The sequence below is a fragment of the Pseudoliparis swirei genome, chromosome 15 (assembly GCF_029220125.1).
Source record: "Pseudoliparis swirei isolate HS2019 ecotype Mariana Trench chromosome 15, NWPU_hadal_v1, whole genome shotgun sequence".
In the NCBI taxonomy this organism is placed as follows: Eukaryota; Metazoa; Chordata; class Actinopteri; order Perciformes; family Liparidae; genus Pseudoliparis; species Pseudoliparis swirei.
Genome location: NC_079402.1, coordinates 1486964 through 1514443, shown reverse-complemented (window position 1 = coordinate 1514443; position 27480 = coordinate 1486964). Strand labels below are relative to the sequence as shown.

The following is a 27480-nucleotide window of genomic DNA, read 5'->3' as shown; positions in this document are numbered from 1 at the left end:
GTAAATGGAGGTTTTCTGGTCGAGTTTACCACCTTGGCGTTGTCAGGGGCAACCGGCTGGATCAGGACTCCATCATGACCACACTGCCGCCGCCGTGTGGGTCCTTCATTCTACCGCTCTGTCATGTGATCAGGACCCAGAGGACTTCATCTCTACACCTTTAGACTCGTACTGACCATCAACAGCCACAACACCTCATTGCATCGAGAAGACAGTTTGAATAACCACGGCTTAGTTTCATGTTAAATACTTTATAAACGAGACAGAATAAATGACTCGTGTCCTGTCAAACAGAATGTGTTGGATTAAATGGTTCAAGTGGACTGGAGGAGCCTTTGAACATCCGATGAAGCACTTTCACTTCTTCATTTACTGAATATCTGGCGGTCTTTGGGACGCCTCTGCAGCTCACTGATGAGGTCACTGATGATGTCATCAGAGCGTCAACATGGCCGGTGCAGTCTCCTGTGAACCTCCTGGACCGGGGGGGCTGGGTCACGTGATCAGGACCAGGTCTCGCTCTGGAGCCGGCCGCTCCGCTCCATGGCCTCCAGCATCTCAGAGGCTTCATCGGAGGAGAGACCTCCCTCCTCCTGGAACACCTCCTTCAGGGAGTCACACACACTGGAGGGCATCTGCTTAGCATTACTGCAGAGGGAGGAGGAGGAGGAAAATGAGGAAGGAAAAGGAGAAGGAGGAACATGAGGAGTGGAAGGAGTAGGAAGAGGAGAAGGAGTAAACAGAAGCTGGTCCAGTGGTTCTCCTGGTCTCCTCTCAGCTCCTGGTGACCATGGTTCTGGTTCTGGTTCCTCACTCACCCAGCGATGTAGAAACAGGCGTTCCTGTTGGCGATGGAGTCCCACAGGAGCGCAGCCTTCTCCTTCACACGGCGCTGCACATACACCTTCTCCTCCTGGACACCACGTCACCTCATTAGTCACCTCCCTTACACCGCTGAAGTCTGGCGGTATCTTCTCAATGGGTAAACGATGAGGCCTCGATGACCACCATCGTTAGTCACGGAGTTCCACAAGGCTCTGTGCTCGGACCACTTTTATTGACCTTATACATGCTTCTATTAGGCAAAATCATCAGGAAACATCCATAAGTCTTCATTATTATGCAGATGATACTCAACTATATCTATGGATCAAACCAGAGGAGTCCAACCAGCTCACTGCACTCGAGCATGTTTTAAAGACATAAAAACAACCTGAACGTCCTGGCGTTAAACTCTTAACGCGTCAGACCTTTCCTGTGGTCATTCACACGTGTACCGAGTGGTTTCGTCTCACCTGGTCTCTCGAGAAGGCCGTGACGAGGGTCAGGTGTCCGGTCCTCACCATCTCCTCCCACTCTGACCTGAAGTAGAAGTCTTTGGACTCGGAGCGACAGCCGAAGAACAGGATGTTGGCTGAACAGCAGGAAGACACGGAGGTCATGAAGGTCATGAAGTCATGTCTGTGTCGTATGTTCAGGCAATAAGAGAAGTCAGAAAGGTCAAGCTGTCACCATTCTTTCCCTCGGCCCTCCTTTCCTGTAGGGCCGACCTGAAGGGCGCCACTCCTGTTCCAGGTCCAGCCATTATCACGGGGGTGGTGTTCTCCTTGGGGAACTTCAGAGTTCCCTTCTTCACCCACTGAGGCACATACACCTCCCCTGTAACGTGGAAGTGATGTCACGTCAGTAGGAGTTACTGAAGAGCTTCTATGGGTCAGTGAGGAGGTTCTAATCTAGAAGGTAGTAAAGAGCTTTTAGAGGTCAGTGAGGAGGTTCTAGAAGGTAGTAAAGAGCTTCTATGGGTCAGTGAGGAGGATCTAGAAGGTATTGAAGAGCTTCTGGGGTCGTTCAGCCAATCAGAATGAAGTAATCTCTGCGGAGGCGATCTGAACACGTCCATGAATAAACATGATGAGACCTTGTGCCGGGTCCAGGGAGGCTAACCAGGAGGAGCAGAGGCCTCTTCTGGGCTCATGCATCTTAGTTCTGTACCGAACCACAGCGACCAGGATCTGGAGCCGGTTGGGGTGAGCCTGAGGAGAGAGGAGGCGTCACAGCGAGTCTCTACGACTTCTCAGAGCACTCAGACAGGAAGACGAGCGACCTGGAGGGACGAGGCGATGGAGAAGGAGCGAGGCTGGATCTCAGGGAACAGATCCAGGAGGTAGTCCACTTTGATGTCTGCTGTCGTGTGGGGGAAGTCGGTCAAGACCTGCAGCGGCGAGAGCACATGCTTAGAAGATTAAAGAGGAGGTTCTTGAAAGTATTGAGGAGGTTCTAGAGGTCTAGAGGTCAGTGAGGAGCTTCTAGGAGGTAGCTGCTGTATTCCTACACAGTGGCTTTCAAAGGAGTCAAAAGCTCAAAGGCATTGAGATGTATTGAGACTAGACTCAGTCCCCCCCTGACCCCTGACCCCGACCCGTCACCTCCAGCGCGGTCCTCCGGGGCCGGTTGCAGTAGCCGTGCAGCTCGTCCTGACCGGCCGCCGAGCTGAACTCCAGCAGCTTTTCCAGCTCCATCTCGTTGGAGGAGAAGGTCGCCAGGAGCTCGAAGAAGGAGCGGCGCGGCATGGCGCCGACGTCCAGGAAGCTCTGGGCCAGGAGGCGCAGGGAGCACGGCCGAGGGAGCCTGGAGGGGACTGAGGAGACACGCCCCTAAAGCCACAGCTCATTGGTCTGGTGAAGACACGCCCCTCTAAAGCCACAGCTCATTGGTCTGGTGAAGACACGCCCCTAAAGCCACAGCTCATTGGTCTGGTGAAGACACGCCCCCAAAGCCACAGCTCATTAGTCTGGTGAAGACACGCCCCTAAAGCCACAGCTCATTGGTCTGGTGAAGACACGCCTCTCTAAAGCCACAGCGGTTCTCTAACGTGATTGGCTCACTGGATTTCTTTATATTAACATAAAAAGTGATAAATAAGTAATAAACAGGTGAGGAGGCATGGAATTATGAACAACACACACACACACGGTGAACACACAGAAAACACACACACAATGAAAACACACACAGTGAACACACACACACCCACCTGCGGTGCTGCCTGAGGCCCTGAGGGTGAACCGAGCCTCTGGTTCTAGTCCCAGGAGTTCACAGAACTTTAGTACGTCTCGTGTCGAGTTGCATGGAAACATCATCGCCACGTCGCCAGCAGCAAACCTGCCCGGCAACACAGGAATCAGTTATTGATTATTAGTATCATACACTGGTACAGACCATGACACGACAAGTGAAACACTTTGGATTCAGCATTGATATTATTGTTCATGTCTCCCACTGTAAAAGTAAATAACAGGGCGAAAGATAGCAGAGACGCGTCCTCACTCGGTTACCATGGCGATGCCTTTAAAAGGGACTCACTCCATGTTGGATCCCGTGATGTCGAACTCCAGGAGCCTCACGTCCTGGAAGTGAGACGCGTCGGTGACCCTCCGGTTGGACAGCAGCCGGGCAGCAAAGGGACGAGCCTGGGAGGGAGCCGGCCTCAACACGCCCCCCAGCTCCTCTTCATCCACCTCCTCTTCCTCCAGCTTCTCCTTCACGGCCTCCAGGAAGTGGAACGTGTATGTTGGAGGGAGCCTGACACGAGCACAAGGATAACTAACCACTGACGAGGATTCAAACCCCCGAACCCAAACAGGAGAAGATATTTAAAGAGACTCACGGCTCTTCCTCCCTCAGGGGAGTCCGATCCGCCAGAGCCGGGTGCAGAGCGAACACCCTCCCCCAAAACGCCGAGAGCCACGGGTCGATGACGGCGTCGGCCCTGCAGACCGAGGTGGAGGTAAACAACGGGCACGAACAGCTCCATAGATGATCTCTCTATGAAGTCACGCTCCCGTTACAGAACACGGGAAGCTGGCTCCAGGTCAGCCGTGAGCAAAACACACTTGCAGTAGCAGCGTCTGGCCAGTAGAGGGCCGTCGCTGCGCTGTTTAAAGCAGCGGTCCCCAACCTTTTGAGCCACCGGTTCCGTGTCAGAAATTATTTTCACGGACCGGCAAAACAAATGACGTAATAAATATGACGTCATACAATTATACGAAGGGCATAAAGTGCCAAAACTACAACTCATCATGACGCCGAGTGTGAGCCGTGCTTGTTGACCTGCAACGAGCCGCTAATGGAGACGGCGACACAGACGTGTGTTTGGTCCGCTGCTCCTCACCGAGTTCTGGTCGCTGTCATTAGAACACCGGCAGAGTTGTTGTGTGAAATGTCCCTTAAGGCCACCGTCATTTGCATCTCCAACACATTTTCTTCTAGCTCGGACGGCTCGATTCACCGGGTGGGTTTGTTTACTAATGGGTTGCAGGTCTATTCTTTTGCAGTCGGGTCTTTTGTGGTTGGAGTACCGCTCAAACTCTTTGAAAAGCCTCTTCCACCCGGTCAACGTCTGAAACATGTAGAATGTTCCGCTGTTCACTCGCCCACACAGCAGCGACTTTATCGGACAACTTGAAAACAGTTGTCATTTCCCTGAAGTGACAGAATTCATTGAGCAGGTTGAATATGTTTTAAGATTCTTTGTCACTGAAATGTGCCGCCAGCAGAGGGTTCGGCGCGTGAAACCCGAACCTTAAGACTCCTGAACGCGGCTCAGACGTACACACGGGTGGATCCGCTCCTTTTTCAAAATAAGATATTTTTCTGAATGATAAAAAAAAAAAAAAAGTAAACTTTATTTATTCACTTTTTTTCTGCGGCCCGGTTCCAACCAAGCCACGGACCGGTACCGGGCCGCGGCCCTGGGGTTGGGGACCCCTGGTTTAAAACACAATGTGTAGAACCTCAAATACTTAGGACTAAAAAGTCAAGATGAGGGTCTGAACCCGTCAAAATAAAATACTTTAAAAAACATACACATTGGGGTTTAGTTACTCTAACTATTATTGTTATTATTATCGTTATTTTGAGCTATTTATGTATATAACCATTAAGAAAAATAATTGTTTAGTAAATGAAGTTAGAAATACACATTTGTGTGACATGACAGGAAGTGGAACAGATGTATTTCGTGACCGATAAATAAAACAATAACGCCAGCTGAATAACAAAATGCATTCTGGGTATTGTATTGTTTACCCCAGGTCATGCTGGTCGTCCGCCAGCCCGACGGGCAGCAGCACGCCGGCCCCGAGCTGCACGAGGCGCTTGTGAAGCTTCTTGGCCACAAAGTTGAACCTACGGAGAGAGAGAAGGTCATAAGTCTCTGTGACGCCTCGCTGCGAGAGAAGAGCACCTGAAGGCCTCACTTGGGGTAGGACGAGTCCCCCAAGCCCAGCGTGGCGCAGTCCACCCGCCTCAGAGAGCCGGCGGGGAGAGACCTCTTGAAGAGAAACCTCCAGAAGACCTGGAGGCAAGGGGAGATGGACGTATGACAGGTGAACAGGTGAGTCCATGGATGAAACACCTGATAGAAAACAAGAGCAGAGCTGCTGATGCAAGATATTTAAAACGAAAACATACCGTCAAGAAGTTTGGGGTCACACAGAACAATTATGTGTTCCCCATGTAAACTCACTTTTATTTATCTAATGAATATAAAATCTAGTCCAGACATTAACAAGGTTATAAATAATGATGTTTGTAGTAAATATTAATGTAGTTCTTCTTGTGGCTCAAAGGAAGAACAGTTTTATAGCTTCTCAGCAGCAAAACTGTTTTCAGCTGCGCTCACATAATTGCTCAAACGATTCACTTATAACTGCTTTTAAATATAACATGAAAGAAATGGAGGTTCCCAAACATGCTAATGTTTATTAAATTAACTGTCACTTGTCTCTTAACTTGTTTCTTTAAATTTGTCTTGTTCTGTGTTTGTTTTTTGTTTATAACTTTGTGTTTCTTGTGTTCTTATGTTTGTAACTTTGTGTTTCTTGTGTAAATTTGTTTATAACTTTGTGTTTCTTGTGTTTTTATGTTAGTAAATTTGTGTTTCTTGTGTTTTCATGTTTATAACTTTGTTTCTTATGTTTGTAACTTTGTGTTTCTTGTGTTTTTTTGTTGTAACTTTGTGTTTCTTTCAGATTGTTCCGTTTTGTTGTTTTCCCGACCGTACCTTCATGTTGTCCGGAGGGTCTCCTTGGCCGGTGGTGGAGCACACGAAGACCACCAGAGGCTCTGAGATCAGGTCGGCCTGGTGAGGAAACACTCGTGAGGACACAGGAGGTTCCCGTGCGGTTGTCAGACCTCTGCCGGGTCCGGTGCCGTGGGACTCGAACCGACGCACTCACCACGTTGTAGTCGTCCAGAGGCAACACCCGGACCTGCAGCCGCTTCCTCTGCGCCTGGCGGCCGATCCTCTGGGCCGTGTCCTGGGCCGTGCCGGTCTGGCTGCCGTACAGGACCAGCAGGCCGGGCTTTGACATGACTGAGGACAGGAGTCAGAAAGATGAACCACAGAGAGCTCCGTTACTTTAGTACAACGAACACTAGAAAGGAGTTAAACATCATGAAACACAAGGAGCAAGAGCACCTCGAGCTCATCACTACATCCAGACTGTTGCTGTCCTGGCTCCTGATTGGTGGAGCCAGCTCCCCACTGACATCAGGAAGTCTCTGCAGCTTCACCCGGAAACTAAAAACACATCTTTAGACTATATCTGGATTAAAACACAGATTTGCACTTCAGTGGCACTTAAATATCTTATTGTGGTACTTTTGTAGTTCGACTATGTTGAGGAAATGTTACTTCCTGTATTCTTGTTGTTCTGAGTTTGTACTCTAGGTTGATTCACTTATTGTAAGTCGCTTGTAAAGCGTCTGCTAAATGACATGTGAAGTAATGAGGAAACACAGTGCAGATACATTAATAATGAATCTGGATTCCTCATGAAGGCCACGGATCAGAGGCTCTATTTGTATTGTTCTAGAATTTATTTCATTTTAATATTCTTTGTTTGCATCTGGTCATTTATATTAAGTAATGGAATCATGTTTTAGGTCAACTCAGTTTGTAAAATGCTTAATTTAAACATTACTTATTATTGTTGTATTTTTGTATCCAAGTAGATTTTCACATCATAAATTGAGGATTTTATGTAACAGAATAAGTCTTTGATTAAAAGTCTTGTGAGATTACTTTACCTTCTGTGTTGTGTTGCTACTACAACAAACAATATATATATGTTCAAATATGATCTCAATTAAATAATAATTGTAATTAGAAAGTTTTATTAAATAAATCTTGATTCATTCTGACCTATGAACTGGACAGATTAAATACATTTGGCTGTTTCTTCTTAACCTGTGACAGGCATGAGAATCCCTCACCTTTCGGCGAAATTCGCCGTTTTGAAACCAAAATAGGTGACTTACGTGAATCGTGTAGATCCGAAGAGTTTTTGTTTTGGGGTAGGGGGGGGGGGTCAATTGGCCGGCCGGCGTTTATGAGATTGGAGTGGGACACGGAGAAAGTGTGAAGTGTTGCTCTTCGCAATAAAACATCTTTGATGGGACGTGTCGCGTCTCGGCCAATCAGCGTCAAGATGTCTTCAGCGTTTGGTGGTTTAGGTTAGCTTGAATGTTAGCCGCTACTTCTGCTGCTGTCGCGCTGCACGGTGGAGCGATGCTAACAAAGTACCCGTACGTTAAGAGCGATGTGATTTAGCATATTTTTAGTCTCAATACTTCATTAAAAGAGCGATCAGAGCGCACGCGCTGCTCCGTGTCGAGCTGTTTGCACGCGCAGCGCAGCGCTCACAGCGAGGGGCGTTAAGTGGCGGAATTTTCGGCTTTAAAAATAAAAATAAAAAAAGATGCCAGAAGTGAAATGTTTAAGTTCAGTCTGTAAAGTTCTGTAACTCTACAGCTGCTCATCCTGATGAACTCTGTATCCTCTGGTCAGAGACTAACGGCCTCATAGTGTATAATCATTGATCAATGCTATGATGGCTCCATGTAGTTTCATTAATATCTTGCTGTATTAATACTAATATTACTGCTATTTGTTAAGTGTTGAAAAAGTTGGTAAAAAGTGAACCATACAGATATTGTATTTATTACTATTATAGATAAATATACCAGTATCGTATTTATGGTATACTGTTTTTATGGTATTGTATCATGATATTTATGGCAGGTATGGTATAGAACAGACTTACTCAACAGGCGGACGCTTATTTTGTGGCCCCCGACATGCCTGGTTATAAATGCATAATAATTATCAGGGTTTTTCCTGCATAGAGAAAATTTGGGCTCGCCTAAGCCGTTTTCACGAGCGCTTATGACAAAAAAAAGTCTGCGATGGAAAAAAATAAAAAAATAAAAACTGTGTTCATCAGGTGCATGTCAGCGAATATAATTAGCCAACCAAAATCGTGTGAAAATTAGGTAGTAATAAATACAGTGAATAAAATGGTACAAATATATGTTAATAATAATTTGTGGCCCTTTGCACCTGTTGTGGTTTAAATGTGGCCCTCTTGGCCTCCGAAGTTGAGTACCCCTGGTATAGAAGATCGTGACAACCAGGTAGAGGCAGAACAGACTCGAGGACCAGACTCGAGGAACAGACTCGAGGAACAGACTCAAGGAACAGACTCAAGGACCAGACTCAAGGACCAGACTCGAGGACCAGACTCGAGGAACAGACTCGAGGAACAGACTCAAGGGACAGACTCAAGGAACAGACTCAAGGAACAGACTCAAGGAACAGACTCAAGGACCAGACTCAAGGAACAGACTCGAGGAACAGACTCGAGGAACAGACTCGAGGACCAGACTCGAGGACCAGACTCGAGGAACAGACTCGAGGAACAGACTCGAGGAACAGACTCGAGGAACAGACTCACGACTCAGCAGAGCACAATACTTGAAGACTTGTTCACGGCAACAACAAAAAGGAATTTGGTTCATGAATGACCATATTATACACAATATTACTATTATTATAGTATTATAGGGCCCGATCACTGACTTGGTGTCAGAATGGAGGAACTACAGATTATCATACAACGTCCAACATCGATGTTCGTGGAAGTCACCACCCCCCCCCCCCCCCGCGCCTATCCTCCTCACCTTTTTCACCCCTGACCCGTTTTCATGCCTGCTGTGATCAAGACATGAATTTATATTAAGAAACGGCCTATTAATATCACCATTTAGCAATTAAATGATCATAAACCCTAACATAAGTGTTTTTATGAAAGATGGACGTCCATCCATCCATCCATTATCAATACCGCTTATCCTCATTAGGGGCGCTGGAGCCGATCCCAGCTGACAGGGCGAGGGCAGGGACACCCTGGACAGGCCGCCAGTCCATCGAGGGCACATATAGAGACACACAACCATTCACTCTCACATTCACACCTATGGGACATTTAGAGATCAATTAACCTGCAGCATGTCTTTGGACTGTGGGAGGAAGCCGGAGAACCCGGAGGGAACCCACGCTGCCACGGGGAGAACATGCTCCACACAGAAGGACCGCCTCGACCGGGAATTGAACCCACGGCCCTCTGGCTGTGAGGCGACAGTGCTAGCCACTACACCACCGTCAAGATGGACGTCAAGAACCAAATAACTCAACATTCCTGTAGTCTAAATAGCTAATATCTTTAAATGGTATTCAGCTGTATTCAGTTATTTTATAAATCTTATTACATAAGTTATAATATATATATATATACATATTTCCTCCCGTAATCCACGACATTAGTGAAGTTATCGGTGACTTTCATTCTCCCTGTAGCTAGCTAACATGACTGTGTGCTTACCGTCCAATGCTAGCAGGCTAATGTGATCGATTATTATTGTTCCTGTTGATTTATTTCCTCTATAAATCACATGATTAACTCCCGATGCCCCGCGGTCCCTCCGGCGGCTGTCTACACCAACAACCGCCTCCAGCGGGAGGTAACTCAACGAAACCTCCACTCGGCGTGGAGCTGTTAGCTCTTCATTCAAAACAGCAACGCTTTGCTTTGCGGCATGACGTAAAGCAACATAACAAGCCTGTGATTGGCTCGTGCCTCGATGCTGCGTTTAAAGCCGGGCACAGAAAATCTGATATTTGTGACTTATACTTGACGTTGAGGACATCTACTGCGAATCAACGAAGATATTTAAGTTTGCCTTCAGGGTTTTCTGCCAGAAACGTTTATTTATTTCTACTACTACTAATAATAATATTAATAATATTTCTAATTCATACAGAGCTTTTATAGACACTCAAAGACGCTTTTTAAAAATGTTAGTCCAAATCATGATTTTTTTTAAACAAACGTACTTGGTTAGGTTTAGAAAAAAAAGCACAATAAACAAACTCTCTCACACACACACTCACTCGTTACAATTGGGATTGACGCCACACACACAGAAAAGATAACTGGCACATAGCTTGTGCTATATATATATAATAGTTTACTTGATATTGGTGCCGTGAGTTTCTATGTGTATTAATTTATTTCTAGATAAAGTTAGATCTCTAAATAAATCTGTATAATACAGGAAGTGAACAATTGGACTCCAGCAGCACTTTGTAGTCGAGCTGCTCTGGGTGAAGATGCTCAAGACATGCAGACTTTATGAAGTCACTCCACAGCATCACAGGAGGAGGAGGCGGCCTGCAGGGGGCCAATGGGAGCGCTGCATCGCCTTTATTTGGTAGAGAAGTCTCACACACTACAGGTAACAGTCATATACAGCAAGTGAAGATGTTTCCTGATGCATGCTGGGATGTTTAAGAGCACTTGAAGGAGTACAGCAGCGTCCGTGATGTTCATTCATATGCACCACGAGAAGCATTTTAAAGAGGAAAAGGGATCCGAAGACAAGTCACAGATACAGGAAGTGGACCAACGTCTGTCCAGGGACCCCAGAAGAGGCCCTGAAGGGCCCCGATAGACGGTCTGTTTGGAGATGATTATATATGTATATATATGATTATATGCAAAGCAGAAGCACATTAGGACATCCGGTGGGACCTGTTCGGTCTTAAAGGGGCAGTGCACCATTACAGCGTCGCTCGATCCTTCACGTTCACTTTCATAAAGCTGTGGATATACTTTTGAGAAAAGAAGAGTTAACGTCAGAGGACGACTCATCTTCACTTTTTCATTCTATATTTCCCATTTTTTGGGTTAACACTAAATATTTTAAACGAGTGAATATGAGCAGCACTCAACTCAGACTGAACTTGACTGGATGAGGTTATTTCAACTTCTTTGTGTTCCAGATGATCACACTGCAAACCTAGAGTGATATAAATAAAATAATACAGAGTATTGAACAGTATTGGCAGGAAGTCAGTTCACCCTCAAAGTGTCTGGACGTATGATTCTCTTATAACAGGACATGAACGACTCAGAGGAGCCGGGACGACTCAGGTGTTGAGATGACTGACAGAAACGTGGAGCAGACAATTAGTTTTGTTTAAAAAAAAGAAGAGCTTCCCATCAATAAGGCAAAGAACACAAAGGCTTCATCCAGCCAGATGAATATATGATTTAAAACAACAGAAAAAACAGTAAAGGGAGAGTGGTTTGCATATATAGTCACATGGGGGTCCTAGTCATGGGGGGGGTGGTCCTAGGTGGTCTTAGCTGGTCCTAGTCATGAGGGGGCGGTGGTCCTCGGTGGTCTTAGTCATGGGGGGCGGTGGTCCTCGGTGGTCCTAGTCATGGGGGCGGTGGTCCTCGGTGGTCATAGTCGTGGGGGGTGGTCCTAGTCATGGGCGGTGGTCCTAGTCGTGGGGGCAGTGGTCCTAGGTGGTCCTCGTCATGGGGGTGGTCCTAGGGGTCCTCGTCATGGGGGTGGTCCTAGGTGGTCTTCAGTGGTCCTCGGTGGTCCTAGTCGTGGGGGCGGTGGTCCTCGTGGTCCTAGGTGGTCCTCGTCGTGGGGCGGTGGTCCTAGTCGTGGGGCGGTGGTCCTAGTCGTGGGGGCGGTGGTCCTAGGTGGTCCTAGTCGTGGGGGCGGTGGTCCTCGGTGGTCCTAGTCGTGGGGGGGCGGTGGTCAACGGTGGTCCTTGTGGTCCTAGGTGGTCCTCGTGGTCTTAGGTGGTCCTCGTCGTGGGGGGGGGGGGTGGTCCTAGGTGGTCCTCGGTGGTCCTAGGTGGTCTTCAGTGGTCCTAGTCGTGGGGGCGGTGGTCCTCGTGGTCCTAGTCGTGGGGGTGGTCCTAGGTGGTCCTCGTGGGGGGCGGTGGTCCTCGGTGGTCCTAGTCATGGGGGCGGTGGTCCTCGGTGGTCCTAGTCGTGGGGGCGGTGGTCCTCGGTGGTCCTAGTCGTGGGGGCGGTGGTCCTCGTGGTCCTAGGTGGTCCTAGTCGTGGGGGGGCGGTGGTCCTCGGTGGTCCTCGTGGTCCTAGGTGGTCCTCGTCGTGGGGGGGGGGTGGTCCTAGGTGGTCCTCGTGGTCTTAGGTGGTCCTAGTCGTCGTGGGGGGGGGGGGGGTGGTCCTAGGTGGTCCTAGCCGTAGTAGAGGCGGACATGTTGGGTGATGCTGCTGCGACACAGAGGACACGACCGCAGAGCGCCGCTGCACAGCTGACAGCAGCAGACATGACCACAGGGCAGGAAGATCACCTGAGACTGGAGACAGGAAGAGAGGGAGGAGAGGAGGAGAGGAGGGAGGAGGGAGGAGACAGGAAGAGAGGGAGGAGAGAGAGGAAGGAGAGGGAGGAGAGAGAGGAAACAGGAGGAGGTGTAGTTTTATGTCCTGCAGTACCGCTGCGCCCCCCTAGGGGAGCCCCGGGTTCAGGGTGCTGGTTCTTACCCCGGTCTCCATGCAGACCACACACTCCGAGGTCCCGGGGCCCTCCACGGGGCTCGGGGCTGAGGGGGTCACCGGGGTCCCCGCCGTGGAGGTCTGGAAGGAGGAGGTGCTGGGAGGAGACTCTGGGGAGCAAGAGGGCGGAGAGGTCGGGGCGAGCTCCGCCTCCTCCTCCTTGTCCTGATGCACCACCTTACATGCTCCTGGAGGAGGAGGAAGAGGAAAGGAGGGGGACGAAGATGAGGAGTAGGAGGCCGAGGAGAAGGGGTGGAGGAAGAAGGAAAAAAACATTGAAATAAATTTTTTTTTACAACAAAAAACTGAAGTAAGTAAATAAAGAAAATGAAAACAATGAGAACCAATAGAATCTGTGATGGTATATTATATGTATAACATGTATGACGTGTATAAGGTGTGTAAAGTCGTGTATAAGGTGTGTAAAGTCGTGTGTAAAGTCGTGTATAAGGTGTGTAAATTCGTGTATAAAGTCGTGTATAAAGTCATGTATAAGGTGTGTAAAGTCGTGTGTAAAGTCGTGTATAAGGTGTGTAAAGTCGTGTATAAGGTGTGTAAAGTCGTGTATAAGGCGTGTAAAGTCGTGTATAAGGTGTGTAAAGTTGTGTGTAAAGTCGTATAAAGTCGTGTATAAAGTCATGTATAAGGTGTGTAAAGTCGTGTATAAGGTGTGTAAAGTCGTGTGTAAAGTCGTGTAAAGTCGTGTATAAGTGTGTAAAGTGTAAAGTCGTGTATAAGGTGTGTAAAGTCGTGTATAAGGTGTGTAAAGTCGTGTATAAGGTGTGTAAAGTCGTGTATAAGGTGTGTAAAGTCGTGTGTAAAGTCGTGTAAAGTCGTGTATAAGGTGTGTAAAGTCGTGTATAAGGTGTGTAAAGTCGTGTATAAGGTGTGTAAAGTCGTGTATAAGGTGTGTAAAGTCGTGTATAAAGTCGTGTATAAGGTGTGTAAAGTCGTGTATAAGGTGTGTAAAGTCGTGTATAAGGTGTGTAAAGTCGTGTATAAGGTGTGTAAAGTCGTGTATAAGGTGTGTAAAGTCGTGTAGTCGTGTATAAGGTGTGTAAAGTTGTGTGTAAAGTCGTGTATAAGGTGTGTAAAGTCGTGTATAAGGTGTGTAAAGTCGTGTATAAGGTGTGTAAAGTCGTGTGTAAAGTCGTGTAAAGTCGTGTATAAGGTGTGTAAAGTCGTGTAGTCGTGTATAAGGTGTGTAAAGTCGTGTATAAGTGTGTGTATAAGTGTAAAGTCGGTGTATAAGGTGTGTAAAGTCGTGTATAAGGTGTGTAAAGTCGTGTAAGGTGTGTATAAGGTGTGTAAAGGCCCCAGGTGTGTAAAGGTGTGTGTATAAAGGTGTGTGTAGCCATCTGAACACAGAGTAAGGTTACCTCGTGTCAAAGTCGGTATAAGGTCCGTACAGACCTTCTTGAGGTCAGCGGTGTGTCATGTGTGTAAAGGTCGTGTATAAGGTGTGTAAAGTCGTGTATAAGGTGTGTAAAGTCTGTATAAGGTGTGTAAAGCTCCTTCTCCAGGTATATAAAGTCCTTATAAGGTGTGTAAAGCCCGTGTCAGGGTCAGAGCTCACGGTGACGGGGAGCTCCGCCCACAGACCTTCTTGAGGTCAGCGGAGGTCATGTGGTAGAGGGCCTCCGTGGTGACCAGCAGCCTCTGGTACTGGATCATCCAGTAGTTCTGCTGGCTGCACTCAGACTTCAGCTCCATCTCGGCCTGGAACACACAGAGTGAGGCTGGGCTCAACCAGCGGAGCCAGAACCAGGAGACACACCTGCTCCTCTCGTATTCTAATGTAGTTGCCACTATCTGTTTGTTGTTTACCATATTTATCGACATTTCATGTTTACATTTTTTTTATTCTACGTCTGTTTATTGCATATATATATAAATATTAATATATATCTATATATATGAATACAAATAATTATATATTAATATAAATAAACATATTTATATATAGGATTATAAATAAATAAATAAATATGTATATATAAATATATATTTATATATAAACGAATATATTTATATATAAATATATATATTATAATTCTGATGATGTGACGAACAGGAAGTGAATGTGAGCTCCATGAACCCAGTGAGATGTTCTGGACTCACCAGAACCAGACGCAGTTCCAGCTCCCTCTGGTCCCTCTGCTTCAGGAGCTGCTGCAACAAGTCACTGAGGGCCGTACGCTGGTCCACCAGAACCTCCTACACACACACAATACAGTTGAAGGACTATAAATAAAACACACACATGATATGGTTAATATAACTATTATTACTACTCAATCTGCTGCAGAAGGATATTTAATATCCTTTTATGTGTTGCTATGTTGTTGCCATGGAGCAATGACATGAAAATAGCCAAAGGAAATGATAAAATGATCTAGAACATGCACACAGCGGCGCTGAAGGCGTGGACACCCACCTGCAGGTTCTCAGCGTCCAGATTGCGTCTTTTAATCTCCAACCTAGTCAGCTGCATTAACTCAGCCTCTATGCGCTTGATCTGAGGACAGCGGGGGACATGAAGACGTGAAGACGTGAGGACGTGAAGCCGGAGGGAAGAGGAACATGCGGCACAGCGCCAGGATGGAAACCTCCGGGAGGTTCACGTCTCACCTGACTGGTACCCAGAGCGGGGGGAACAGATGCTGTGAGCACCTGGTGTCAGAGGTCACGGCACTATCCACCCATATAAGAGACTGGGTGTGTACACAGGGGTCAGACACATGCTGACCATTGGGTGTCCAGGACTTTTAACCAAATGTCCATGACCAAACGTGTTTTTTAAAAATCTCGGTATTAACATGAAAAAGTGAGAAAATGTTGTATTTAAACTAACAAAGAGATCCCAAAGCATCCAGTCAATAACCTTAAATGACTCAAATGAATGAGAGACAATAGTTTAGATTAAAAGAATAAAACATTTATGTCTTTTCAGTTAAGGTGCGCTGCGAGTATGAAAGAGAGCGTATGCCGGTTTATATTTAGAGCGTCTTTCTTTTAAAAAGCATATTAATTATTTAAAACTCAGCATAGATGAACATATGAATATAAATAATTTCCATAATTTTTTCCAAAACATTGGGGTTTTTTTCTCCAGGACTCTCAATATATATATATATAAATATAGATATATACATATATTTATAAATGTATCTCAGTATATATATATATAAATATATATACATATATTTATTATATATACAGGACTGTCTCAGAAAATTAGAATATTGTGATAAAGTTCTTTATTTTCTGTAATGCAATTAAAAAAACAAAAATGTCATGCATTCTGGATTCATTACAAATCAACTGAAATATTGCAAGCCTTTTATTCTTTTAATATTGCTGATTATGGCTTACAGCTTAAGAAAACTCTAAAATCCTATCTCATAAAATTTTAATATTTCCTCAGACCAAGTAAAAAAAAAGATTTATAACAGCTGAGTGTTTGTCAAGGCTCAGGAAACCCTTGCAGGTGTTTGAGTTAATTAGACAATTCAAGTGATTTGTTTAATACCCTACTAGTATACTTTTTCATGATATTCTAATATTTAGAGATAGGATATTTGAGTTTTCTTAAGCTGTAAGCCATAATCAGCAATATTAAAAGAATAAAAGGCTTGCAATATTTCAGTTGATTTGTAATGAATGCAGAATGCATGACATTTTTGTTTTTTTAATTGCATTACAGAAAATAAAGAACTTCATCACAATATTCTAATTTTCTGAGACAGTCCTGTACATATATATAAATAAATATATATTTATTTATATACATATATATTTGTATATACAAATATATATTTAGATATAAATATATATATAAAAAATATATATATAGTTATCCTGGGTGTGTGTTTTAAAATGAACAACTAATGAATTGTGACAATGTTCTCTCAGGACGTGAACATGTAACTCCAGTGAGTCTCCTCGTTTGGGCGACTGTGTGTTCATGCATTTTATAAAAGGGAAGCATGGAGCAGCCAATGGAGCAGCCAATGGAGCAGCCAATGGAGCAGCGGACCACGGTCATCATGAAGCACGTCCTCGTATTGCTGTTTCATATTTGGTGCCCGTGTGTGAACTGAGTTATGATGACTGGGGTCTTAGATTTGGTTTTACTCGTGTTGGGGTCTAAAGAATTAGCTTTTTTTCCTTTCTTTTCAGTCACTCCATTAAATTATGGAAAGACTTAAAGTATAATATAAACTATAAAAATAAAAGCGCAAACATCTTGACATGAGACGGTTCTCTCCCTCAGGTCATAGAACCAGAGAGCAGCTGGGACACGGACCTGGACCCGGATGTATCCGTGCACGGCGTCTTTCTGCAGCTGCAGAGCCTGGAACGCTGCCTTCTGCACCTCCTCCTGCAGGGGGAGGGAGAGAACCTTCACATGAGGCAGAGAACCTTCACATGAGGGAGAGAACCTTCACATGAGGGAGAGAACCTTCACATGAGGGAGAGAAACTTCACATGAGGCAGAGAACCTTCACATGAGGGAGAGAACCTTCACATGAGGGAGAGAACCTTCACATGAGGCAGAGAACCTTCACATGAGGGAGAGAACCTTCACATGAGGGAGAGAACCTTCACATGAGGCAGAGAACCTTCACATGAGGGAGAGAACCTTCACATGAGGCAGAGAACCTTCACATGAGGGAGAGAACCTTCACATGAGGGAGAGAACCTTCACATGAGGGAGAGAACCTTCACATGAGGGAGAGAACCTTCACATGAGGCAGAGAACCTTCACATGAGGCAGAGAACCTTCACATGAGGGAGAGAACCTTCACATGAGGGAGAGAACCTTCACATGAGGCAGAGAACCTTCACATGAGGCAGAGAACCTTCACATGAGGCAGAGAACCTTCACATGAGGGAGAGAAAGAGAACCTTCACATGAGGGAGAGAACCCTCCACCGTGAGGTAGAGAACCCTCCAGCAGGTTCTTCAGGCGTCAGAGGCTGAACGTACCTCCAGTAAGATTTGGGCGATGGCTTTAGATTTGTCCAAAATCTGGATCGACAACATCTTATCAAACCTCCGGTCCATGTTCTCCATGCTGAGAGAGAGAGACAGAGAGACCATACACTGAGGTTACATCACGCTTACTGTGTGTATCTGTGTGTGATATGTGTGATGGTGTGTGTGTGTGATGGTGTGTGTGTGTACCTTCTATGAGCCTCCGTCACCAGGCTCTCTCTCCTGAAGTCACTGGCCTCCTGCAGAAGGTTCATAGCGCAGCCGTCCGACAGCATCTTCTGCATCGCAGCTGAACCACAGAGAAGAGAAGAGAGAGGAGAGAAGAGACGAGGAAGAAGAGAAGAAGAGAAAGAAGAGAAGAGAAGAGAAGAAGAGAGGAAGAAGAGGTTCATGATTTTATCCTGTTAGACTTTAATATCTTTAAGTTAGCAGGAAATTAAAACATCCACGTGAGATTATAAAGAAATAACGAAACACTGAGAACCATTTCATGTTGTCCCCGTGTTCATGTGAACAGGAGCGCCGCGACTCCACGGAGACTCCACCTCCACCTCCACCTCTACCTCTACCTCTACCTCTACCTCCACTCCACGGAGACTCCACCTCTACCTCCACTCCACGGAGACTCCACCTCCACGGAGACTCCACCTCCACCTCCACGGAGACTCCACCTCTACCTCCACCTCCACCTCTACCTCTACCTCCACCTCCACAGAGACTCCACCTCTACCTCTACCTCCACAGAGACTCCACCTCCACGGAGACTCCACCTCTACCTCTACCTCCACCTCCACAGAGACTCCACCTCTACCTCTACCTCCACCTCCACGGAGACTCCACCTCTACCTCTACCTCCACCTCTACCTCCACCTCCACGGAGACTCCACGGAGACTCCACCTCTACCTCTACTTCTACCTCCACTCCACTCCACGGAGACTCCACCTCTACCTCTACCTCCACGGAGACTCCACCTCCACCTCCACCTCCACTCCACGGAGACTCCACCTCTACCTCTACCTCTACCTCCACTCCACGGAGACTCCACCTCCACCTCCACCTCCACTCCACGGAGACTCCACCTCTACCTCCACCTCCACCTCCACGGAGACTCCACCTCTACCTCCACCTCCACCTCTACCTCTACCTCCACCTCCACCTCCACAGAGACTCCACCTCTACGGAGACTCCACCTCTACCTCCACGGAGACTCCACCTCCACCTCCACCGTGACTCTACTGTACAGGTGAAGTCCATCAGCTGCTTACCGGCCACCTCCTTCCTCCTCAGGGAGTTGGTCTCCTCCTGTGTGATGGCCGTCAGGTGCTCCATCCGGATGCTGAGGGGAGCAGTAAAAACTGTGATGACTTTTTAACAAGAAACATACAACATGCTACATGCTACATACTACAACATGTTCACCATGTTCTCCTCAATAACTCATCAATAGAGAGTGTGGTAAAGTCTGTGTGTGTGTCTATGTCTGTGTGTGTCTGTGTGTATGTGTGTGTGTATGTCTGTGTGTGTCTGTCTGTCTGTGTCTGTGTGTGTGTGTCTGTGTGTGTGTATGTCTGTGTGTGTCTGTCTGTGTGTGTGTGTCTGTGTGTGTCTGTGTCTGTGTGTGTGTCTTTATAATAACGCCACATGTGTTCCTGAGGTCTTCTGATACATTCGTCAGTAAAACTCTGACCTATAATAATTATTTTAGGCTCTATGAATAATTAATAAATAAACCACTTCATCTCCGACCTCTGCTCGTCTTCATAGATCACTCACCGATCTTCTTCCATAGATTTAAGGAACTCTGCACTCTTCTTCTGCCTGGAGAGATGAACACACATATATATATATGTGGCAGCTGGCTCTAATTTGGCCTCGGCTGCTGGTGATTTGCAATCAGTCAGCAGCCGAGGCCGCGCTCATAAAAGCTCCCAGTGGAGAGTGGAGGGGGAGGAGTGAGCAGAGGCACAGGTTTTGCGGTCTGCTCGGTGTGTGTCTTGCCAAAATAAAAGATGTCATTGAGCGAAATCTCTGTGTGCCTGGCGGATCCTTCGTGCTGGTGGGGGAAACCCACGGGTAGTGGCGTCAGTCATGCTACAATATATATATATATGAACAGTTATCAGAGACGCGTCTGAGGACATGGAGCATGTGTCATGTGACTCAGATCCCCTCAGAACCGGTTCCGACCTGTTCTTGTCCATCAGCATGCAGCTGATGCGGCTGCTGATGCCGTCCTCGGCCTGCCGGACCTTCTCCAGCACCAGCAGCCGCTCGGCCTCCTGGGCCCTCTGCTGCTGGCTGATGCCCAGCTCCCGGCGCTCCTGCTCCTACACAGATAAACACCACAACAAGTCAACAACAACACGGAAACAGACTAGAAAACAAGGCTCAAAAAGGGAGAAGCATCTCGATGGCCGTACCTGTCGGACGGAGTGTAAGATGTTCTCCTTGTGCGAGGTGTTCAGGAGGATGAGCTGCATGTGCTCCTTCTTCTTCTCCTCGCGGTGGCACTCGAAGGCCAGCTTGGCCTGCTGCTTCTCCTCCTGGTGGAGAGAGGGAGGAGTCAGAGGGAGCTGTTCTAGTGCGTTCCATGTCCTCTGAGTTCTTACCTTTCTCTTCTCGTAGTCACTGAACTTGTTCTGCAACCCGAAAGTGAGGAAACATCAAATGAGACGTCAACAGAAACAAGTGAACGTGTCGCCTCGTGTGTGTGTGTGTGTGCGTGTGTGTGTGTACCTGCCACGCCTCCTCCTGGCCGTCCACACAGTCAGAGTCCTGCCTGCCCCCCTCGTTCTCCAGCACCGGCAGCAGGTACTGGGATGGAGGGCAGTACTCCTCTCCCAGCTCTGAAAAAGCACCACACTCACATCACGACCTCCAGCGACCTCCAACGACCTCCAGCTCACACAGTGGACTACATCGATCACCGGTCTCTGAGTGGTACCGGGCCCCTCTCTAGTTGTCAGTGTGTATGTGTGTGTGTCTGTCCATGTGTGTGTGTCTGTGTGTGTCCATGTGTGTGTGTACGTGTGCGGGTGTTTGTGTGTGTGTGTATCACCATTGCACAGGAAGCGCTGGATGCTTTCGGTGCCGTCTGCACACACGGCTGCAGGCGGGTAGGACATCATGGCGGCATCCAGGGTGAAGCTCTGTCACACACACACACACACACACACACACAGAGACACACACACACAAAACAAAGTTTAAAACCACGTCTGTTATGGATCCTTCCTGCATCCCTGACAGTTTGAACACACACACACACACACACACACACGTAAACACACGTAAACACGCACACACACACACCTCCAGGGTCCGGATGTGGACCAGCGCGTCGGGCAGCTGCTCGATGAGGTTGTCGCTCAGGTCCAGGGTGCGCAGGCTGCTCAGGGAGCCCACCGAGGACGGCAGCGCGCTGAGGCAGTTACCTGAGCGGGGGAACACGGAGCACGTCAGCCGGAGCATGGAGCACGCACCTCCTCCTCCTCCGGGAGCAGGAGACTCCTACCCTTCAGATTGAGCGTCTGCAGGAGGCGCAGATCCCCGATGGATTGAGGGAGCTCCTTCAGGCGGTTCTTCTCCACGTTCAGAATCTAACGGGACACACAATGCACATGGATGAGGAGGAGGAGGAGGATGTGGGGGAGGAGGAGGAGGTGGAGGGGGGAAGAGGAGGAGGAGTAGGAGGATGATGATGAGGAGGAGGAGGAGTCTTTTACCTGCAGCGACGCCATCTTGCCGATGTCCTCTGGGAGGGAGGTGAGTTTGTTCTGATGCAGATCCAAAACCTGAACGGAGGAGAACCAGCAGAACACCTGAGTGTCATGAAGGAGTTCTGAAGGAGTCATGAAGGAGACATGAAGGAGTCATGAAGGAGTCATGAAGGAGTCCTGAAGGAGTCATGAAGGAGACATAAAGGAGTCCTGAAGGAGTCATGAAGGAGTCATGAAGGAGTTCTGAAGGAGTCATGAAGGAGTCATGAAGGAGTCCTGAAGGAGTCATGAAGGAGTTCTGAAGGAGTCATGAAGGAGTCATGAAGGAGTCATGAAGGAGTCATGAAGGAGTCCTGAAGGAGTCATGAAGGAGTTCTGAAGGAGTCATGAAGGAGTCCTGAAGGAGTCATGAAGGAGTTCTGAAGGAGTCATGAAGGAGTCCTGAAGGAGTCAGGTGGGACGCTCTGTGTCTTTATGTTCTCTGCTCATGTAAACAAAGCCGACCTCGCTGCTTCCTATTGGACGTCGGCGCTGTCATGTGAGCGTCCCTGACTCCCCCTGGGGGCTGGAGGAGGTACTTCACCTTTAAGGTGGAGAGGGTGAGGATGTCACATCCTTTGGGCAGCAGGGACCTCAGCTCATTGTGATGGAGGATGAGAACCTGAAGGAGCACAGGAGAGGTCTGACTACACACACACACACACACACACACTGACACAGACTGACACAGACTGGTGACATGCGGTGTGATCAATAGAATATTTAATAGATACACCAGGTTTACTCTCACCTTCTTTTGAAGCACCTTGCAAATGGAGAAGGCACTCGAGGGAACCTGAGAGAGAGCACACACTGATAACACACACTGATAACACACACAGATAACACACACTGATAACACACACTGATAACACACACAGATAACACACACTGATAACACACAGATAACACACACTGATAACACACACTGATAACACCACCGGGCACTCGTATTCACAGATATTAAAGACACATACAATGAATAATGTTTTTAATACTTACTTTTAATAGTGTGTATTACTTACTTCTAATAGTTTTTATTACCTACTTTTAATGTTTTTTATTACTTATTTTAATGTTTTTTATTACTTACTTTTAATGTTTTTAGTACTTATTTTTAATGTATTAAGAACTTATTTTTAATGTTTTTTATTACTTACTTTTAATGTTTTTAGTACTTATTTTTAATGTATTAAGAACTTATTTTTAATGTTTTTTATTACTTACATTTAATAGTATTTATTACTTACTTTTAATGTTTTTTAGTACTTACTTTTAATGTTTTTATTACTTACTTTTTTAATTAGATTGTATAAAATCCTAAAATGTGAAACTATTCCATGAACATAAACCTCTCACACATCTGACAGAGAACATTTGTTGTTCCATCAACATTCTTGTTGTCACAAACAGTGATGAGTGGCGCACACACACACACACACAATCACACACTCACACACACACACACACACACTCACCTCTGAGACCTCACACGCAGAGAGGTCGAGGACGTCATCAGCACCGACCTCCTTCGACTGGGGAACAAGGAGCCACAGGCGTTGGGTTAGTTTATAAATATATATTTGTTCTTTCATTGTATAATGTTATGTCAACAGAGACTGTCATCTGTGTTTTGCCTTTGGTAAATGTTTGTTGTTTTTGTTGTTGCATGTTTGTTGACAACCTTGAGCAAGACGTGTCTCGTTTCCTGTTTCGAGAGAAGATGCTTTTATTTTGAAGGCGGCGGAAAAAGGGTCCCGATTTAAATGCAAAACAAGATTTTAGCTCTCCCCCGAAGAGGCACAAGCTCTGACGTTGGTTTTGGGGATTATTAATGAAACTGTGAAATCACCAGTCAAGTGCAGGACCATCTGTCGGAGGGGTGCGCTCCAAAGACCGCACTTCCACATCGGGGCTATATTTTGAATAACGAGTTTCCTCTGTAGAGCGTCTGCAAAGAGAGCTGGATGACCAGAGGAGCATGAAACCCTCTCACCCTGCACAGCTGGTACTCCAGTCTCTTCTGGGAGTCCTCGCTGGGTTTCCTCTTCCTGAAGAACAGAGGCATCCTGTCCCGCGGGTTCCCCGCCTGTCGCTCCACAACCAGAGCCACCGGATGGGCCGGCTGGACGTCACTGACACAGAACAACATTTAAATGAAACTAATCAGATGGAGATGAAGTCATATTGCAAAACCCCCGTAGAACTTACACAATGCACCCTTATGACGACTAGAAACTATCATTACAAGTGGAAATTGTACGTTAAAGCCGACTGACTTTTTTTCTCCGGCCACTTGGTAACAAAAACAAACATGGCCGACGTACCGTCCCTTTAAGAAGCTGCTGTGGTGAACGTGTTGTGACCTCTAGTTCTGACCTCCTGTGTCATGTATGTCCCATAGCTAACCTGTGTGTGGCCTCCACCAACGCCTGAGACATACATGTGGCTCTTCAGAGCTCAATCCAAGACGTCCACCAGCTGGTCAGCTGTTTGCCCGCGTGATGGCGTTGAGCTGAAGCAGCCGTCTGCTACGGCAGGAAGGATTGAAGGACTCTCTGGCAGACATGTTGAGGCCTTCATGAATCCTTTCCTTAACTCCGCATTGGATGCAGACTTTGCCCGAGAGAATTACCCACGAGTTATAGCAACGTGCCGTTAGACACACAGTTGGCAGGATGGAGACGTGATAAAGAAAAGGTCACATGTGTCTTCAGCCTGTTGCATGACATCCACACATCATTACGGGTGGAAGATGGAACATAAATACACGTGCAAGCAGAGACTTTGTATACATGTCACAGATTTATTCAGCAAACATTTGTTTGGTTATTCAAGCAGTTTTCATTCGTTTAAAGTGAATGGATAACGTGACCTCTTGTCTTGTGAGGAACGAGCCTGGAAGACGTTCAACAGGGAGTAGAAAGCATAAAATAACGTGATATGCCTCTCATACTCAAACGCTTAACAGGTGTCAGGGTTTAAGGTTCAGTGTTTAGGGTTCAGGGTTTAAGGTTTAGTGTTTAGGGTTCAGTGTTTAGTGTTTAGGGTTCAGTGTTTAGGGTTCAGTGTTTAGTGTTTAGGGTTCAGTGTTTAGGGTTCAGTGTTTAGGGTTTAGTGTTTAGGGTTCAGTGTTTAGGGTTCAGTGTTTAGGGTTTAGTGTTTAGGGTTCAGTGTTTAGGGTTCAGTGTTTAGGGTTCAGTGTTTAGTGTTTAGGGTTCAGTGTTTAGGGTTCAGTGTTTAGGGTTTAGTGTTTAGGGTTTAGTGTTTAGGGTTTAGTGTTTAGGGTTCAGTGTTTAGGGTTCAGTGTTTAGGGTTTAGTGTTTAGGGTTCAGTGTTTAGGGTTTAGTGTTTAGGGTTCAGTGTTTAGGGTTCAGTGTTTAGGGTTTAGTGTTTAGGGTTCAGTGTTTAGGGTTCAGGGATTAAGGTTTAGTGTTTAGGGTTCAGTGTTTAGGGTTTAGTGTTTAGGGTTTAGTGTTTAGGGTTCAGTGTTTAGGGTTCAGTGTTTAGGGTTTAGTGTTTAGGGTTCAGTGTTTAGGGTTCAGGGATTAAGGTTTAGTGTTTAGTGTTTAGGGTTCAGTGTTCAGTGTTTAGTGTTTAGGGTTTAGTGTTTAGGGTTCAGTGTTTAGGGTTTAGTGTTTAGGGTTTAGTGTTTAGGGTTCAGTGTTTAAGGTTCAGTGTTTAGGGTTCAGTGTTTAGGGTTCAGTGTTTAGGGTTCAGTGTTTAGGGTTTAGGGTTTAGTGTTCAGGGTTCAGGGTTTAGGGTTCACAGTCTCAGGGAGAACATTATGATTGGGCCAGAGACTTGAGATCTATTACAAATGTCACGTGTTCAAAGGTGATGTGTGCAGGAGCCTGAGACATGCTCCTCCTCGTATTAACGACATGAGCAAGTAGAAAGAGGATGGGTGGATGAACACCAACACACCCAGGATGTGTTTTCTTTTTGAACAGGAACTCTAACGTGTGTTAAACCTCCTTCGTTCACTTTAAATGATTGTTCTAGAGACGTATAACTACTTATGAGGAAGTCCGTCTGAGTAACGTGGGCAGCTGTGGGTGGGAAATGACGTAATCATTACCGTAAAGGGTATTGTAAGAGCGCAGCCTGAAGGTGATCCCCCCAGCAGCCGCTCTGACATGGACCGCTGCTTTCTGATAGCATCGATGTGGCTAATGTAGCTTAGCTGGTTGATGTCAATGGCTACACGGCGATAAAGGCTACCTGTTATACCACATCACGTTAGCTTAGCCGCGACAGCTTCCCGGTGTTACGGTTTAAGAAGCGACCGTGTTAACTGACGACTTTGAACCGAACGCGTCCGTTGGGGCCGTAGTTACAGCCGTTGGACATCGGAAGAGAACTCGTAAAGTTGCCCTCGTGAATGCCGCATTGTTTAATGTGTACAGTGTGTTTTATTATGTATGTGAACGGGTTTGACACTGTAATGCATAATTAAACCAAGCAGGCATTCACGAGGACAGCTATACGTGTTCTCTATCCTATTCTTCGAAAGGCCGTCGTAACCACGACAACAAGGGAGGCGTTCGGATGAAAAGTCACCAGTTAACACGGTCGCCTGCTGAACCGTAACACCGGTGACAGCCTGACCCTCCAGCTAACGTGACAGCTAGCGAGCACCAGATCACAACGCGTAGTTAGTTAACCGCTAGCACAACAACAACAACACCAACAACCTAGGAAGCTAATTAGCGCAATAACAACTGTGTAATAACAACGCTACGTAGATAGCGAGCGTTAGTTAACATAACAACAACTGTGTGACAACAACGCTACGTAGCTAGTTAGCACAACAACAAAAACAACCTTGTGACAACTACTCTACGTAGCTTTTGGCACAATAACAACACATGTGTAATAACAACGCTTCGTAGCCAGTTAACACAACAGCAACAACAACTGTGTAACAGCGCTACGTAGCTAGTTAGCACAAACACTGTATAACAAAAACGCAATGTAGCTAGTTAGCACAACAACAACAACTGTGTAACAACTCTACGTAGCTAGTTAGCACAACAACAACACAGTTCGGCTGAAGGTGTCCGTGTACTCACGGCGTGTTGATGCCTCAGCAGTCCTCGGTCCTCTAGTCTGAACACGCACCGGGGCGCTTCACGTGAACACGGGACACAAGGAGCGGCCACTTCCCCTCAGCGCGCGACCATCAAAAACAAAGCGGAATACAAACACTAAATATTCTGTCGATGTCACTCGCCTAGTTAATAAAGATGATGATTCCTCTTCCTCTACTTATTAAAACCATCACAAATAACGGTGTTAGATTGTCTTCTTCTTTTTAGTTGTGAGTGGATTAACTCGCTGGAAGAGCCATGCCGCCCCTGCAGCATGAAGCGTGTCGTACCACACGTGTACAGTAAACGTAATGTATGCAGTGTGTATACATAAGTACACAGTCTGGTGTGTAAATGTAAATCCAGCTTTCTGCACAAGGTTATGTATGAAGTTTAGCTGCAGGGCTTTCTACCAGAGGGGTTTATTGAACCCTTGACCCAAGGACTTGAAGACACACTTATTTAATCTGCTAAAGTTTTGTCTTAAACGAAACAACACTTTATCAAAATGCACCCCGGTACTTAAAATAATCAAATTGTTAACATTCAATCCTACATCTTATCAGTTTGTCCACCAGAGGTCACAAGCTGCACAACGTGTGTTGGTATCACAGAGTGCAAAGTGGGAAACATGCAAGATGACGCATGTAGTAATGATTACAATCTTGTTTTTCTTTGTTCCTTACTGATTAAGCGACAGCGTCAATGTAAAAGAAAAGTTAGTATTGCTTTTTGAACTCATACAGGCAAATGTGTTTGCATGTGGTTTTAAGCTGCACCACATCTGAATGTTTCACAGTCACATAGATTAGTTCTCATAATAACAAAACTATGAACAGAAGCACACGACTGCTGAGACTCTGCATCCCTACGCAGGACTGGCCCAGGAAGTAAGACGA

At 46.4% G+C, this 27480-nt stretch overlaps 3 protein-coding genes across 7 annotated transcripts; all 3 read right to left on the bottom strand.

Annotated features, from left to right (window-relative positions):
• Nucleotides 1-235: 235 nt before the first annotated feature.
• On the bottom strand, nt 236-9912 carry ndor1 (NADPH dependent diflavin oxidoreductase 1). Of its 5 annotated transcripts, none has more exons than XM_056432378.1 (15): nt 9726-9912; nt 6240-6376; nt 6065-6142; nt 5259-5416; nt 5089-5187; nt 3668-3769; nt 3364-3582; nt 3035-3162; nt 2427-2638; nt 2105-2212; nt 1919-2033; nt 1513-1659; nt 1296-1414; nt 819-913; nt 236-648 (listed from the first exon to the last, which is right to left on the bottom strand). In XM_056432378.1, the coding sequence occupies exons 2-15, from the start codon at nt 6372-6374 to the stop codon at nt 504-506; spliced, it is 1860 nt and encodes a 619-aa protein (XP_056288353.1). In that variant the 5' UTR covers nt 6375-6376; nt 9726-9912; the 3' UTR covers nt 236-503. The 5 variants fall into 5 exon arrangements, with proteins under 5 accessions (XP_056288353.1, XP_056288354.1, XP_056288350.1 ...); XM_056432379.1 differs by having other exon boundaries at nt 5259-5356; XM_056432375.1 differs by having other exon boundaries at nt 5089-5416; nt 6065-6376.
• A 2343-nt stretch (nt 9913-12255) lies between these two features.
• On the bottom strand, nt 12256-13019 carry LOC130205092 (E3 ubiquitin-protein ligase LRSAM1-like). Its single transcript, XM_056432225.1, has 2 exons — nt 12717-13019; nt 12256-12532 (listed from the first exon to the last, which is right to left on the bottom strand). The coding sequence occupies exons 1-2, from the start codon at nt 13002-13004 to the stop codon at nt 12410-12412; spliced, it is 411 nt and encodes a 136-aa protein (XP_056288200.1). The 5' UTR covers nt 13005-13019; the 3' UTR covers nt 12256-12409.
• A 1281-nt stretch (nt 13020-14300) lies between these two features.
• LOC130205638 (E3 ubiquitin-protein ligase LRSAM1-like) lies at nt 14301-27072 on the bottom strand. Its single transcript, XM_056433127.1, has 21 exons — nt 26564-27072; nt 23485-23623; nt 22967-23023; nt 22240-22284; nt 22033-22110; nt 21456-21524; nt 21245-21329; nt 21043-21164; nt 20789-20879; nt 20467-20576; nt 20340-20369; nt 20151-20273; nt 19918-20057; nt 19504-19548; nt 18996-19066; nt 17919-18018; nt 17721-17808; nt 17038-17112; nt 15166-15246; nt 14850-14945; nt 14301-14447 (listed from the first exon to the last, which is right to left on the bottom strand). Exons 2-21 carry the CDS (start codon nt 23554-23556, stop codon nt 14301-14303), a joined length of 1725 nt encoding a protein of 574 aa, XP_056289102.1. The 5' UTR covers nt 23557-23623; nt 26564-27072.
• Nucleotides 27073-27480: the final 408 nt, after the last annotated feature.

Coding starts and splice junctions, on each gene's coding strand:
- ndor1 (XM_056432375.1), bottom strand. CDS start 6,374: ATGTCAAAGCCCGGCCTGCTGGTCCTGTACGGCAGCCAGACCGGCACG. Junction 3,583..3,667: donor CCCCTGAGGGAGGAAGAGCC/GTGAGTCTCTTT, acceptor TGCTCGTGTCAG/GCTCCCTCCAACATACACGT. Junction 2,034..2,104: donor CCATCGCCTCGTCCCTCCAG/GTCGCTCGTCTT, acceptor CTCTCTCCTCAG/GCTCACCCCAACCGGCTCCA.
- LOC130205092 (XM_056432225.1), bottom strand. CDS start 13,004: ATGTTTTTTTCCTTCTTCCTCCACCCCTTCTCCTCGGCCTCCTACTCC. Junction 12,533..12,716: donor TGGTCTGCATGGAGACCGGG/GTAAGAACCAGC, acceptor TCCTGTCTCCAG/TCTCAGGTGATCTTCCTGCC.
- LOC130205638 (XM_056433127.1), bottom strand. CDS start 23,556: ATGCCTCTGTTCTTCAGGAAGAGGAAACCCAGCGAGGACTCCCAGAAG. Junction 22,111..22,239: donor GCAAGGTGCTTCAAAAGAAG/GTGAGAGTAAAC, acceptor GTGCTCCTTCAG/GTTCTCATCCTCCATCACAA. Junction 20,880..21,042: donor TCCACATCCGGACCCTGGAG/GTGTGTGTGTGT, acceptor TGTGTGTGACAG/AGCTTCACCCTGGATGCCGC.